Raw genomic sequence first — 16,474 nt, forward strand, 5'->3', positions numbered from 1 at the left:
GTTCACTGCTCCATGCTCTAGATCCTGGAAAAGTACTTGGCATACAGGAGGTGTCCCAGAAATATTGATTGGTTCACTGACTATGAGTGAGGTTTAAATGAGATGGGGCAAGTGAAATATGCTCAGAGCAGTGCTCAGCCTGGTGTTATATGATCTCTTCTTTTTCATAGGACCTACAGATTGTTTTATTACAGAATGGAGTGGTAAAGAAAAGCGTCACTAATGGGAAAGAGAGACTTTCTCTGGTCCTTAAAGGATGAAGAATTAGGAGGGTACATTTGAGGGTGAGCCACAGGTGTGCAAACAAACACACACACACACACACACACACACGGGTGCCAACAGTCTAGCATGCACATAGTTTCTCTCCAAAATTTAAAGAGAGATTAGATTTAAGGACCAGAAAATTTGAATTTTGCTCTCTGTATGTCCTTTGCAGCCACAAATCAAAGGGAGGCAAAGCAAAACAAGTCTATTCAGATATTTATTGTAACATGGCTGCACTGTGAGAAGAGGGTTCGAGGTCCCACTGTAGCATTAGGTATTGCATGGCCAGTCTTGGAGGAAGCCATAATTGAACTTAAAGTGAAAGAGCTAGGATTGGAAATTTGTCTCGTGCTGAGACCTTAACCGTTCTCTCCTACAGCATCCCCTCTATTGTAAGTCTTATCACATGGCATGGTAACTGCTTTCTATCTGTCCCTCCCAATAGAGTAAACTCAGAGAAGAAGGGAATTCAATTTCACTTAGTCCCGTATCTCCAAGCCCAGCATGGGGCCTAGTACACTGAGACACTCAATAAATACTTCTCAGGTGGATGAAGATAAAGGCGCTATCTTTTCCACCTCTGCATACTCAGCATACAGGAGGAGCTCAATAAAAAGCTGGTGGGAAGAAAATAAAAAGGAAGACATGTAATAAGAATGAGACATATTGGTCAGGCGCAGTGGCTCGCACCTGTAATCCCAGCACTTTTGGAGGCCGAGACAGGCAAATCACTTGAGGTTAGGAGTTCGAGACCAGCCTGGCCAACATGGTGAAACCCTCTCTCTACCAAAAATACAAAAATTAGCTAGGCGTGGTGGTGGGTGCCTGTCATCTCAGCTACTCGGGAGGCTGAGGCAAGAGAATTGCTTGAACCCAGGAGGTGGAGGTTACAGTGAGTCAAGATTGCACCACTGCACTCCAGCCTGGGTGATAGAGCAAGACTGTCCCCAAAAAAAAAAAAAAAAAAAAAAAAAAAAAAAAAAAAAAAAAAAAGATATATTGAAAAGAATTACAAATTCTTTTCACAAGTCACATATTTGTAACAGAAATGTTTTCCTTTTGGGAGAAACTCTGAGATATTCCCAAATACATCTAGTTGTAAATATAGTCACAAAACACCATATCTGCCCATTAAATACTATAAATAAATTTGTACTATTAAAATTGTTGAAAACTACTGATTCCAAATCATTAATATTAATATTTCTAATTAAAATGCTAGTAAGATATTATTAATACAATTATTACAGATAGGGTACCTATTAATCCAATTATTATTTTAAGAAAATGGAAGAAGGGATTCATGATACTGGCATTGGTGCTGATATTAGGAAGTAATCAAGTACTTCTGGCTGGGCGTGGTGGCTCACGCCTGTAATCCCAGCACTTTGGGAGGCTGAGGCAGGAGGATCACTTGAGGTCAGAAGTTAGAGACCAGCCTGGGCAAAATGGTGAAACCCCGTCTCTACTAAAAATACAAAACTTAGCTGGCTGTGGCAGTACACACCTGTAGTCCCAGCTACTCGGGAAGCCGAGGCATGAGAATTGCTTAAACCCAGGAGGTGGAGGCTGCAGCAAGCTGAGATTGCGCCACTGCACTCCAGCCTGGGCGACAGAGCAAGACCCTGTCTCAAAAGAAAAAAAAAGGAAAAAAAAAGGAAGTAATCAAGCACTTTAAAATGTGAATGTTGACTACCACCTCTGTTTGTGTTTGTTGATTTATGCAAACATATTCTGTTTGAATGCCAAATTCCTATTCAAAGAATGTGAGCTCTAGATGAAGATCTTTATGCTATTTGTATTTCAATTCTTTATGAAAACAAGATATTCATTTTTAACCTGTGAAGAGCCATTCTATGTTCATAAATGACTTGGCTTTAGAAATATTGTAGATGTTCAAAGCTGTTACAATTTTTGAAAAAGCAAACAAGAAAAACATGTTTGAACAACCCTTTATAAGCCAGATAAGCACTGCCAGCCTTGGCTAAATTATCTGATTAGCCCATGGCAACCCTGAGGTAACTTGTAGACTGTTCATTTGTATTCTATAAGTTATTTATTTCCAGTGATATATTTATATCTTATGATATATTCAAAAACTTCCCTTAATTCTGGCTTACCTTTCAAAAGGCCTCATCAAAAATCTCACCCTTCTTTATTCACTACTGTTGCACACCTGAGCCAATCTGAGTTCCAAAGTGACACATTACCTACTACCCCTCTGGGTTTCTTCCCTTAATACAGGACAGCAAATGACACCCACTTTTAAATTACTGGTGTCACTGTTCCCCATCGGCAATGAATGCCAACAGCTAACTATATAAAAACAAATGAAAACTCGCAAATACAAATATTTTATTGAAGTCCAAAAATCAAAGTTAGGTTAATTGCCTCTATCTGGCCAGCAAATCTGGTTACATGTAAACCAGAATTTCCTTAGCTTAGCAATTTCATCAGGGGAGTAATAAAATCTGTGCATGGTTTCAGACTTGCTTCTACAGAGCCTACATTCTAGACATCGAGCCACAAGCAGAGGGTTCTCCTCTCAGATCTACCCCTCCAGTCTTTGGCAAACTCAATTGGAAACAGTTCAGTTCGGACCCAATGGTCTACAGTTCCAGACTCCTACTTATAAAACCAATAAAACGATCACCATCATACAGAAAACGTAATCAAACATGAATGCTCTGGATTAAAAAGGTCACATGAGGCCGGGTGCAGTGGCTCATGCCTGTAATCCCACCACTTTGGGAGGCCGAGGTGGGTGGATCACCTGAGGTTAGGAGTTCGAGACCAGCCTGAGCAACATGGCAAAACCCTGTCTCTACTAAAAATACAAAATGAGCTTAGAGTGGTGGTGGTCATCTGTAATCACAGCTACTTGGAGGCTGAGGCATGAGAATCGTTTGAACCTGGTGTGGGGGCGAAGGTTGCAGTGAGCTGAGATCATACCATTGCACTCCAGCCTGGGTAACAGAGTGAGACCATCTCAAAAAAAAAAGGCACATGGATAAATGCAACTACATTATTTATTTCTATAGCTATTTGATTTTAAATCTCAGCTTTAGTAAGAATAACAACTCAGCAGTCTTAGCCTGAACCTTCTGGTAAGTGCAAAGTTTCAACTACCTCTTCATGAAGATACCTAACTTTTCTGTGGATTTTAATCTTCATTCTGTTTGTTACTATACATCCTGCCAAAGTTCTTTCTGGCTCAAGAATACCATCCGTAGTTGGTACTGAAGATACGTAGTTCCCCTGTAGATCAGTCAGCTAGATAACACCAAGGGTAACATCTTGACAAAGAAATTCCCAGTTTTTTTAAACTCAATTGTTTCAGTCAATCTCAGCTGCTGGGTTAAGAAGGGCCCACTTTCTGTGAGTTTCTCTGGGCATAGGAGGAACTGCTAGTCACTGTGATTATCACCCACTGAACCTGATGAGAGCCATCAAAACCCAGGGTCCTGACGTTCGAAGCATGTTTTGCTAATGACATTAAACACAAAGTCATCCAGGAAATTTCCTACTATCTGAATTCTGAAAGGGGCTAGATAAACCCTGTAGAAGAATTGATGCGGTAGACAAGAGGCCTAAAAGTCAACTCCATTTCAGATGCCCATGCAATGGAGAAGGCTACTATTCACACAGATAAGATCATGCTCCCTGTATGGCTCACCCGACTGGTACTAGAAATTAATTTTAAAAATTTATTACAGAACTGAGTCAAAGTAGACAAAATTTCCTTTGCAAAACAAAACACCCCCCCTCCTTCCCCCCCAAAAGATCAACGACTTCAAGCAAAGTCATGAGGTGAACAAAGCTAACTGTCATTTTGACCTTGCTTTGCTTTAATTCAGGAGACTACTTAGAAATGTACCGAGCAACCCCCTTCATTCGGCTCAGCTAGCAGAGCTAATAGGCTTCTAATTAATTTCCAGAAGATTGCTGTTATAACTAACAGGTTTTAAACATTTGGTTGATTGGGGAAAATGAATTGAATATAATGTATTTGATTTGGAAAATTAGTTTTCATTCTATGTGCTTACCATAATAGTGTTTATTTTAAGTTTACATGATTCCATTAAGAGTCCCAGAACACCACTGGGCTGTTTTCATCCTTACAGAGGCCTAGGCAACTTTAAAAAAAAAAATTACATTTAGATTTTTGTTGGCCTTTATTTGAGGGCAGGTTAAATGCATTTTTTTGGGTGTGTGGCTTTAATAAAAAATTTTCACTTCCTAATATAGCAACAGGCCCAAATACTTCAAAATGATCCTGGCGATACCTCAGTCAAAAGCCCACTCATCGAATGCAAATCCCCAGCAGAAAGGCTCGGCACACAAAGTAAGATGAACCAGTTACGGCATTGTTTACCACGTTTCACTTGATTCCTCCTGACAACCATTTAAACAATGAATGTTGGGAAATGTCCCTCAAAGAATCAACAACAATGGCAGGGACCAGAGCTTTTATATTTAGCTAATACTATTTTTAAAAGGAGAAAATATTTCTTCCTGAAGGGATTATGGGAGGCCTTATTAAAGACACCTGCAAACAAAACGATTGACAATAGATCTTTATCATAATTGATAACTGAGTTATCCTTTAGATAAAACTCCTTTCTTGGAGACAATAACATTAGGATTTAACCTCTGCTGTAGATTCAAGAAATCAGCTAATTGGGGCCAGTAGGATTCCACAATGTTAAGTTTACCAAGGTTATGTGAGTGGATAATAAAAAATGCCCTTGTCTCTCTGGTTAAATAGAAGCACGACGAGACTAGAATTTTCCCTTCTCATGCTGCTAAGAAATGTTTTATATTGACATCAAGTAGCATCCATTCCTCTGCCTCCATATGTGAGACAAAGCACACGAGGGATTCTAATTATGACCGCTCACTCTGCTAAGCACATAGTGGGCCAGCCAGCTTCGGAAACTCAACCTCTGCCTAGCTTGCAGTTGCAAAGAAACAGAACCTTTCACAAAATCTTCTCGAAGTAATTAACAATCCCTGTCAAAACGTGTACAGACAATCATCTGCATTCTGTGAAAACCGGGCAACTGTTCTAGTGACGGCGTCTGAGGGATAAATAATATAGCTAAACCCAGGAGGGCACATTTTAAAAATGTTTGCAAAAGAAAAATAAAATCAGAGGTCCTTGTTTGCAGTAAAAATAATCCACCTGTGAGTCTCAGCTTACTTCACCTCAGTAAACAGTGGATGCCTTCGCCCACGGGCTATGCTGTTTGCAGTCACATGCTCCTTTGCTGCCTTGCTGTGTGACAAACAGGAATTCCTATAAGCATTTCAAGCCTATGACTGACTTTTCTTACAAAGCTAATTTTCCAAATTAAGTAATTTTGGTTCCTTTTACAACAGTGGCTCCACAGGAGATCTAAAGCATCTGAGCATTGAGAAAAAAGCAGGGGTAGGGGGACCACAGGATCAAGCCAAAATTGCAGACCCCAACTGTAGTATTTCTACTTAATGGCCTTAAATTCACCTAATGATTAGAACTACTGTAAGTTGGCACTTAGAAAAACTCAAAGAGGTTCAAATTTCATAAAGTGTTAGCCACAGCAGCTGAGATTTTGGAATATGTATAGCTTTTAATAGATGCATTTCCAAAATAAACACTTGGGAAAAAAAAAAAAGGGCCCCAGCTTGAACCACTGACAAGCTGACAAAATTAAACAACAGGAAAAAATAAAGTAAAACCAAACCACATGAGCAAGAATACTGAATAAGGAGATGAGAGAGGAGATGACCCAGCATTATTCTTTAGAGCCTCAAGTTCACAAACAAAAGAAACGCTTTACAGAAGGTATTTCTGTAGGATTGTTGGTTTTTCCTTTTTAAAGACAGCTTTAGACTTAGAGCAATCAACGTGTGAAAACAAAAAAGACAGTTTCTGAGTTGACTTTGATCCTGTACTCAAATTGGCTTAGATATCCTTGCCTTTAAAGTCTTTGTATCCGCAATAACTGCTCTCTATTGTCCTTGTTAATAAAGTATTATTTTCACCTTATTATTACTAATCTTTTCTTTGTAAGTAACCACACCTGGTTCTATCCAAAAAAAAAAAAGTGCCTAAGTATTTGCCTTTGTGGTAATACAATGCATAATTTAGTTAATCTAGGCTATCTTTCCGTGAGAGGTGATTGTTTCTATATTATGAAATGTGTTCACAGTAAAGCACAATCCATGCCAGATACCTAGAGGCAGACAGAGAGCCACTTACCAAGCATGAAGCTGCTTCAAACTAACCCCGACAAGACTGTATAGCCACTCCCACACACAAGGTATTACTCACGCCAACTTAGCCTCTGAATTATAACCGCACCTTTCTTTTACAAACATGGCCTTTTATGAAGTTAACATTACACACAGCCAGGCCGAGAGTCCCACCCCCAGCCCCCATGAAAAGGGCTTGAAAAAATAGGAACTTCCGTTTTCCATTTGAGATCCTGATGTTACTCTCAACGTTACCTGGATGAAATCTAAAACCGTCAGTGGCAGTAAATCATCCAAGTGTCCAATGTCTTTGGAGAAACGATTTAAAATTCTTCCTGCAAGAACAGGATAGGAAAAATTACTCATTTCCCCAGATAGACCCTTTAAGAGAAACAACTCGCCAACAAATCAAAACAATATTTTAAACGCATATGTATTTAATATATTACGCATTCATATGAAATAAACCGATGTCAGTGGTAAAGAAAAAGAAAATAGGATGATACCTAAAGAGAAACAAAAATATCATCAAATGGCAGCGGGCAGGGAGTTGAAATGTGGACCTGATTTTAAAAGAATGAAGGAAAAAAATCTTGTGACAGTAACAGGAGGGGATGGTGGGTTCTAGAATGTTCCTGCCTTTAAAGATCCAATCTAGGACTTCAATCCAAGTGCAAAGTAGGTAGATGAATGTACATAAATTGATCCTAATTATTTCACTAATTTTGCTTTATCAGCATTTATTTTGCTAAGTGGCATGTTTTTATATAAATATAATGATAACCTCTGTATTTTTTTTTTCCCCAGCCTGGTTGATAGTACCTCACATTTTTGGGGAAACTTGGGATCCTATCATTTTCCAAGCTGTGAGTTTACTACTGGCAAACAGGTTGTCATTTTCAGATGTGCAAACAGTATGACAAGAACAGGTTTATTCTTATCTAAGAACACAAGAGGAAATTATGCAGGAAAACAGAAATATTATTTAATGATTGAAGATCACTGCTCAGCATCGACTTTATTTCCCCTGTCAAGTAGAATCCAAGAAAACAGTATGTCATAAAAGGGTCAGAAACAGATCAAACCTGGTTTCTAATAAATATCTATTCTTTCAAATGATTTCCTTCAAAAAAAAAAAAAAAAAAAAAAGGAAGCTATACACACATAGCCTATGTGGATGTAGGTGACCCCTGAGAAGTGTGTGTGTCTGGGCCTCTGAACTTCTTTTCTAATCAATGCTTCCGGAAGCCCTGCTTACGGATGAGATGTGCGGCCTCCTAGGGTTTGTCAGGATTGACTTCGTCCTGGTGCCTTTATACCAGGCCGCAAGAGGACCGTGAATGGTCAGAGGCTGGGGACGGAGCTGCCTCCCGCTGCCAGGGCTAATGCAGCCTCTGCAGTTCTCCCAAGGCATCCAGCTGGCCAAGGGAAGCACAGGGTGTGCAAGTTGGAGCTGCACCTCAATTTTCCTGTCTCAGGCTTCGGACACGCAGACTCCAGAAAGCATCATTCAGTGACACCTTTGGCAAGCCCAGTGACAACTTTTCTGAGCCTCTAATAACACTTCCTTTAGAGGGTTGTCCTAGGGATTAACTGGGCTCATGCCTGTAGAAAAAACAAAAAACAAAACAAAAAAAAACCCAGGCACAATGCCAGGTACTTTTTCATGGCTGCTAAAAAACCAAAACCAAGAAGGTGTGACGATGACTATGACCCATAGGTTCTGCAGCATGCCACCGGGGAGGAAGTTCAACTTTTCAAATGCGGGTCCTGATGCAGTGGCCCTGGGGAGGAGCTGGAGACTGCATTTCCAACCCGCTCCCGGGGGTCCTTCTGCTGTCTGCCAGATCACGCTATGCAGGGTGAGAGGTCAGGCCATTATTTTATCAGCTGTACTTAAGAAACATTAAAGTTAGACGGGCATTTTTCTTACAGATTCTTATGGATTGTGTTTGTCATCTTTCTTGTTATTTTTTCTTATCTCAATGTATCAATACCAGAACAAGGAAAATATAAGCTAAAAAATTAAAGACATAATTAAAACATGAATTATTTCTTAAATGGAAAAGTTAACAATGTTATAACATAGGCAATATTCAGAAACATTGCAAGTACAGTTCAGTTTTTAATAAGTTGAAAGCAATATTCAAATTAAAAAAAAAAAAAAGATAGGCTAGGGATGGGGCTCACATCTATAATCCCAGCACTTCTGAAGGCAGAGGTGGGAGGACTGCTTGAGCCCAGGAGTTCAAGACCAGCCTAAGCAACATAGCAAGACCTCATCTCTACAAAAAAGAAAAGAAGAAGGAAAAAAAGATAAAAAGCCTACATAAATGATGAGTACTATGTGAAAACCAACTCTTTATCGTGACCATTTGGGAGAATGTTAAAATCTGAGACCCATGGTTGGAAAACAGCAAAAGATACAAGGAAAGCAAAAACAACCGAGAAAGCCCACCTCCTCACACAGCTACGCCAACAACTGAACTGAATGTCAAAGATCAGCTGAAATAGACACGCTTATCAACAATGATCTGAGTGTAGCAAGTATAAGATTAGAAGGTGCAATAGTTACTTTCTTGTTCTAAGACACAATTCAAAGACTGGTGTTTGCAAAAAGAATATTTTCTTGTTTTAAACTTTTTTTTGAGATGGAGTCTCACTCTGTTGCCCAGGCTGGAGGAGATCTCAGCTCACTGAAACCTCCGCCTCCCAGGTTCAAGCGATTTTCCTGCCTCAGCCTCCCGAGTAGCCGGGATTACAGGCACATGTCACCATGCCCAGCTAATTTCTGTATTTTTAATAGAGACAGGGTTTCACCATGTTGGCCAGGCTGGTCTCAAGCTCCTGACCTCAGGTGATCCGCCCACCTCAGCCTCCCAAAGTGCTGGGATGACAGGCGTGAGCCACAGCACCCGGCCAGAATATTTTCATCTGGCTTCGCAGTAGACTGTGATAATCAGAGCTGTGATGTCAACTTCACAGCCCCATAGTCATTTCCCCAGAGGTCTCCAAATCAAACACTTATGATAAATTCCCTGCATGCACATGCCACACCTCTTCATCCAAATGACACGTGGTCCCTGCTGGAGCATCTCCAGGGATGTCGAGGGAAGAGGAGTCACTGTTTCCTGAGGGGACCCAATCTATTTTCGGACTGTTCTGTTAGACAAGGCGTGCTAACATTAAACCAAAGTTTGCCTTCCGGGAACTTTCAACCATTGCTGCTGATTCTGCCCCTACAATCATACAAAGTGAATGGAATTTCTCTTGACAGGGCAGCTCTTCAACTACTTGAAGAAAGTTAATCACAGGTTTTCCAGACTTCTCACAGGCACCTATCCCTTGCATACCTCAATTATCTCTTGTAACACACCGGGTCCCATCTTGGCCATTGCCTCAGCACACAGTCAGGTAGCCAGCCTCTCTGAATGCCCGGTACCCAGGATAAAAACCAGTACCCCAGGTATTATCTGCATATCTCAGGGTCAGGATATATCCCATGACTAAGCCCACAATCATGTAAATTCCTGCAGCCGGATCACATTTTGGACTCACATTTAATGTAAATCCACACCACTCCAATCCTGCATGATGGCACAGGTAGATTTTTGGGAGCTGGACAATAAACAACTATTGAGAGTGCATCCCCCATGGACCCCAAAATTCAATTTCTAAGAGGTATCTCAAGGCATTAATAAGTGCATCAAAGATGGTGAATGTGGTATTTGGCAAATCAGAAGTAGGAAACAATCAAAATGTCTGAAAAGGGTCTATAATAAGTTATCAGCACATTAAAACTTTCCTCTGAGAGAGACAGAGACCAAGCTCCTTTGAAGTCGTAATACCACATACACAGTCAGGTTCCTCCTAACTTTTTTCCACAAGATAGAATATTATGAAAGGTGTTAATGAACTTTTTGTCAAAATACAAATTAATAAACAACTCTATTTTACAAACTGCTTCTAGAATCTAATCTGAAGTTAAAGTCACCTCCGGAATTCTAATACCTCTCCCATAACTCAGACTTCTTAGTTCCCTTATAACCAAACTACAATTTAAAACGTGTAAGTTCCCACGTCTACTGCGAACCCCATTCTTTTTTGTAACAAAAAAGTGTATTTAAATATGAAAATATTGAGGTATATTTGCAATGATGCATAATTTACATCTCATAAAACTCACCCATTTCAGGCATCCAATTCAATGAATTTTAGTAACTTTACTGAGTGATGCAGTCATCACCAAAAATAAGTTTCAAGACATTTTTACGCCCCCAATAAGCTCGCTCATGCCACTCACAGTACCTCTCTATGCCCACTCCAGCCTCAAGCAACTACTCTCTGCCCTTTGCTTTTTCAGTATCTTTCATGGAAAAGGAATCACACAATATGTGATCTCTTGTGTCAGGCTTCCTTCCCATATCTCAAGTTTTTGAGGTTCACCCATGATGTAGAGTGTACCACTCCTTCCTTCCTGGTGAGCCCATTCTGTACCACAAAAACGGTCTTAGGTATCTGCAAAAAAAGACCCCATCAGGCCATGCCACCTCTGACCTTGAAGGTAAAAGTAGATGTGTTTAGTGAACTCTTCAATATTGTAAACTTCTTTATAGGTATCCACACTTACAGCTTCACTGACAGTTCTGAAAGCTAATACTTTTGATAAGAATTGGCCTTTGAGTCAGGCGCGGTGGCTCATGCCTGTAATCCCAGCACTTTGGGAGGCTGAGGCAGGTGGATCACAAGGTCAGGAGTTCAAGACCAGCCTGGCCAAGATGGTGAAATCCTGTCTCTACTAAAAATACAAAAAACTTAGCTGGGCATGGTGGTGGGCACCTGTAATGCCAGCTACTTGGGAGGATGAGGCAGAGAATTGCTTGAGCTTGGGAGGCGGAGGTTGCAGTGAGCAAAGATGACTCCACTGCACTCCAGCCTGGGCGACAGAGCGAGACTCTGTCTCAAGGGGAAAAAAAAAAAAAGAATTGGCCTTTGATATTCCTGCAGAGAATTGGAAGCCAGAAGCTCAAAGAGAGGGTGGACTCTCAGGTACCCATCGTTGATGGTAGGTGGAGTGTGCAAAGGTAAGATGGGGAAACCACCATCTTGAGATGTGAGAAGTAGAATGTAAATCCAAGCAGTCTGTCCCAAAGAGCAGAGTCTATGAAATGGTGTTGGGAGAATTGATGTATGCACTCCTGGTACAATGTGGTGCCACACGGCAGGGCACAGACTGGTCCAGAGTACAGGCTGTTGGGTGGAGCCTGGAGACAGCTGCTGGGCTGAAAAGGATGACAGCATCCATGACACTGTGGTTTGGGAGGAGAGGAAGCCATGTGAGGAGCTGGGCCAGCCTGGACATCCTGTATCACTCAGCTTAGACCAAAATGAGAACCAGACAGGAGCTCTAGAAGTCCAGTATTGTGGTACATCACATCAGAACAGGCCATCAACATGGCAGAGGCTCACAAAAGGCATGAAAGAGAAAACGAGGCAGGGATAAGACATGAGGTCCTTGTCCTCCTCGGAGGCTCAATAGCAACAGGACTCAACAATACAGGGCAACTCACCCAACCTATATTGACACTCAAATTCCTGACCTATAAAATGGAGCTGATGACATTTACCTGTTTGCTTATGTATCCCACATGGGCCAAAGATCACGAGGATCAAAGAGATGGTGATTATGAAGGGATCCTCCAAATTCCAGAGTAGCTCACATGGGTGAGGTGTTCTTTGCATTATTATTGTAGGATTATAGAGTTTAAATGGGTGTGAAGGATCCCCAGGGTTAATAACATTCAAGCTTTATGTTTTTTGTTTGCTTGTTTGTTTGAGAAAAGGTCTCTTTCTGTTGCCCAGGCTGGAGTGTAGTGGCACAATCAAGGCTCACTACAGTCTCAACCTTCCTGGGCTCAAGTGATCCTCCTGCCTCAGCCTCCCAAGTAGCTGGGACCTCTGCTGCACCACCATGCCTGGCTAATTTTTAATTTGTTTTGTAGAGATGAAGTTTTGCCATGTTTCCCAGGCTGGTCTCAAACTCTTGAGGCTCAAGCAATCTGCTCACCTCAGCCTCCCAAAGTGATGGGAATACAGGCATGAGTCACAGAGCCCAGCCTCAAACCTTGTCTTATGAAGATTCTAAGACTCTGCCTTGAAGAATCTTAAAGAAGGAGACAGAGGATGAAGAGGAGGCCAAGCACACCCAACCCCAGACACCTCATCTCCCCGCTTCGCTGCCTTTCCCCTCTCAAACACAGGGCCTTACATTCTTTGGGACCTTCACATAGAGATCGCCTCTGAAGAAAGGTTTCTGCAGGCAACAGAAATGTTCACAGCACTTTGTAGACCAAACTCCTCATGTTAGAGATGCAAAGACAAAAGCCAATCTTGCTCAAGATGATGCAATATCTTGTAATGGGATGGGTACTCTCTGCCAAGCCATTCTGGGATTTCCACACAGCAGAGAGAAGAGGAATGAGAAACCCCACTCTTCAGGGCAACTTACTTCAATATCCTTTGCTTCATCTTATTTTTTTCTAAGGATAAAGCTGTTGACCATTTTTTCCTTTTTCTGATTCTCTTCTCGAACTTTGCTCACTTTCATTTCAAGGATTTCCTGTTTGCTTATGTATCCCACATCTTATCTGTACTTCTGATCTCCCAGCCCAGGGCTTACTCAGACACTCAGTTATCCTACAAAACATCTTAAGCTCATCTAAATAAACTAAACAGAATCCTTTGAAATTGACCCACAACAACCCATGCCTAACTTCTCAAACCCTACCTTAGACCTATGCCTAAATATACAGCATGAAAACTTGTAAGTCATTTTTGACTTATCTTTATTTTACATAATTACCAGCATGTCTTTATTTTTCATTTAAAATAATCTCATTTACACCCTTATTTATTCATCTGTTAAATCAAAGCTATTAAGTTTTTAGAAACAGTGAGGAGAGAAGAGGTAGAAGAGAGGTCTCTTCCTAACCTCCCCTCCATTCCTCCTGGCCATGCGTCCTTGTTCCCATCACGGGGCCTTCTCTCTCTTCCATCCACCTGTCATGAAGCTCCTCGGTCCCTGCTTGCCTCCACCTACCAGGATCTCAGCCTTAGCCCTTTCTCCTCCATGGAACTCTTGCTGACAAATGTAACTCTCAGGAACCTGCCACTAATGCGAGTGCCTTTATCTATACTGGACCGGCTGTGGATAACCGTGCTGCTTTTCTCAGAAACCCTCCCCAGCTAGGGAAACCAACCCCAACTCTACCAAAAATACTAAACTTAGCCGGGCATGGTAGCACGTGCCTGTAGTGCCAGGACTAGCTGCCAATAATTCAGGTTTCTACTCTCAACGACTATGAGTCTGCGAAAGAAATGAAAACATGAAGCAGAAGCACAATCCAAAGGAAAGATGAGAGGCAAAGGGAAAACGGACTTGGGCCCATCCATGAGCTCTGTGACAATGGCTCCCAGCTGCAGCTTGCAGGAAGGTCAGCCTTGCTTCAGCACCCCGGTGCCCTGCTTCCTTCCCATCAACCCCTTCTCATCCACAGTAAGTTGAGTAGATTCTGCTCCCAGCAACCCAAAAGCTTTGACCAGAACAATACCACATGTCCAATGAGAGAATGAGTGTCTAAATTTAGATGGAGAAATGATGAATTTTGTAAACTGAAATTTCCAAATTGCTAACTATCCTTTTAATTATCAAAGACCTTATTTAAAAAAATTTAAGTTGTTTTGGCCAAACCTTTTTCATGTGGATTAGAGACTTCTCACTTCTTAAACAAAAGACACACAGCATAAAGATATCTTTTCTTGGCCAGGCACCATGGCTTACACCTGTAATCCCAGCACTTTGGAAGGTGGAGGCGGGTGGATCACTTGAGGTCAGGAGTGTGAGACCAGCCTGGCCAACATGGAGAAAACCTGTCTCTACTAAAAATACAAAAATTAGCTTGGTGTGGTAGTGCATGCTTATAATCCCAGCTACTCAGGAGGATGAGGCAGGAGAATCGCTTGAATCCGGGAGGTAGAGGTTGCAGTGAGCAGAGATCATGGCACTGCACTCCAGCCTGGGCGACATGAGACTCCAACTCAGAGGGAAAAAAAAAAAAAAAAAAAAAGACATCTTTTCTTGATAACCCAGAACTAACACTTTGAGGATCATTATTCTGACTTTTTCAATGTGCAATGATCTTAGAAGCTGCTAGGTTACTTGCATGTACCCCTATGCTCCCAACTACTGTGGTTTTGTATTATTCAGTTTTCGGTAAACAAAACCTGCCTTTTCTACCTCCATTCTTACTTTCAGTGGTGGAGGAGGAGGAAACCCTACAAATCAGTAGTGAAAACTTGGCCTGACATAAGATTCAATGTACTATCAGCAAAGACACAGCAATGTTCGTGTTTCCAGGGTCAGTTTTCAGAAGCTTTGTTGGATGAGAGACTATTTCAGCTTACTTCCTGATTTCTCCTAGTCTGAATGTGTTGTCAAAATATATCCTAGCTTCACCTATTTAGTATCTTAACTAGTTTTTGATACTAGTTTTCGATACAGTTGACCCTTGAACAACATGAGTTTGAACTGAGGGAATCTACTTGTATGTAAATTTATTTCCACCTCTGCCACCCCTGAGACAGCAAGACCAACCCCTCCTCTTCCTCAGTGGACTCAGTGTGAAGATGAGGAGAAAGACCTTTATGATGATCCACTTCCACTTAATAAAACAGTAAATGCATTTTTTTCTTCCTCATGATTTTCTTAATAAAATTTGCTTTTTTCTAGTTTACTTTATTGTCAGAATACAGTACATAATACATATAACATACAAAATATGTGTTGATCAAGTTGCATGGCCTCCAGTCAACAGCAGGTTATTGGTGGTCAAGTTTCTGGGGAACTGAAAGTTATACTCAGATTTCTGACCATGTTTGCAGGGAAGGAGGGGTGCAGCGCACCTAATCCCCATGTTCTTCTAGGGTCACCTGTTTAGTAGACTTAATTATATACACTTTTCACACAGGATATAACAAAGTGCCTAGGGAGTGCTCAAACGACATGCTAACAACATGCCATGAATCCAGCCATTTTCCAACTCTTTTTTAAAAATGAGAAACCTCGGCCAGGCGCAGTGGCTCACGCCTGTAACCCCGGCACTTTGGGAGGCCAAGGCAGGCGGATCACCTGAGGTCAGCAGTTGGAGACGAGTCTTGGCTCCTTTCTACTTACACGCATTAAATGGGAGCATTGGCAATCTTTGCACAGGGGACTGTTGTCTGTTTTGTCCCGTGCACCTTCCCTAGGGCCTGGACCAATGCTTAGCATATATACTGAGTGAACAAATAAAACAAGCCCTTCCACTACAAATATTAAGTGGTCTGTTTTCAAATTTCAAGGCTCTAGTTGCAATGCTTGATTATTGCATTCAGTCTTTCTGGCAAGTGTTTTCCAATTTGGGAATATTTGTTGTCATGAAGCATCTGCCATGTCATCCTTGCCACTGTCTTTGCACTGCTGTTGAGCCGATTTATTTGCTTGTGCTCCTTCAAAGGGCATTTGAATGCAGTTACAGACCGAGTTTGAGTACAGCAACTACAGAAGCCAACATGACGGCATGAAAGCATTATAGAAAGCAAAGAAACCCAACATTTCAGAAAAGGAAGAGAGCAGGAGAGGAGATAGCAGACCCCAGGTGCTGGGTTGGGGTTGGGGATGAGGAGGGGACCTGACAGAGAAGGGAACAAGGGATGGAAGGACATGGAGGGGACACAGACCACAGGAGGGTTGGAGAGCAGGCAAGGAGAGCAGATAAGAAGCATGGCAGAACAGACAGGACAGAAAACAGATCACAGGCAGAGATAATAAGGATATCACAGGTAACCAGAAGTGGAGGGAAGTTCTGGCCTAGCCATGGCCTAGCCTTATTTAATTCCTCTGAAGCTAGGAACTCCCCCCAGAACTTAAAGG

At 41.6% G+C, this 16,474-nt stretch overlaps 1 protein-coding gene across 2 annotated transcripts in view; it reads right to left on the reverse strand.

Moving 5' to 3' along the window:
- The window catches only part of ABCC4 (ATP binding cassette subfamily C member 4 (PEL blood group)), a 292,733-nt gene that overhangs the window by 88,621 nt on the left and 187,638 nt on the right, over positions 1–16,474 (reverse strand). For both annotated transcript variants that reach the window (XM_007960695.3, XM_073014436.1), the window contains one exon: positions 6,760–6,839. In XM_007960695.3, coding sequence (XP_007958886.3) covers positions 6,760–6,839 — 80 coding nt within the window. The remainder of the gene's footprint in view (positions 1–6,759; positions 6,840–16,474) is intronic.

The sequence above is a fragment of the Chlorocebus sabaeus genome, chromosome 3, assembly GCF_047675955.1.
Source record: "Chlorocebus sabaeus isolate Y175 chromosome 3, mChlSab1.0.hap1, whole genome shotgun sequence".
In the NCBI taxonomy this organism is placed as follows: domain Eukaryota; kingdom Metazoa; phylum Chordata; class Mammalia; order Primates; family Cercopithecidae; genus Chlorocebus; species Chlorocebus sabaeus.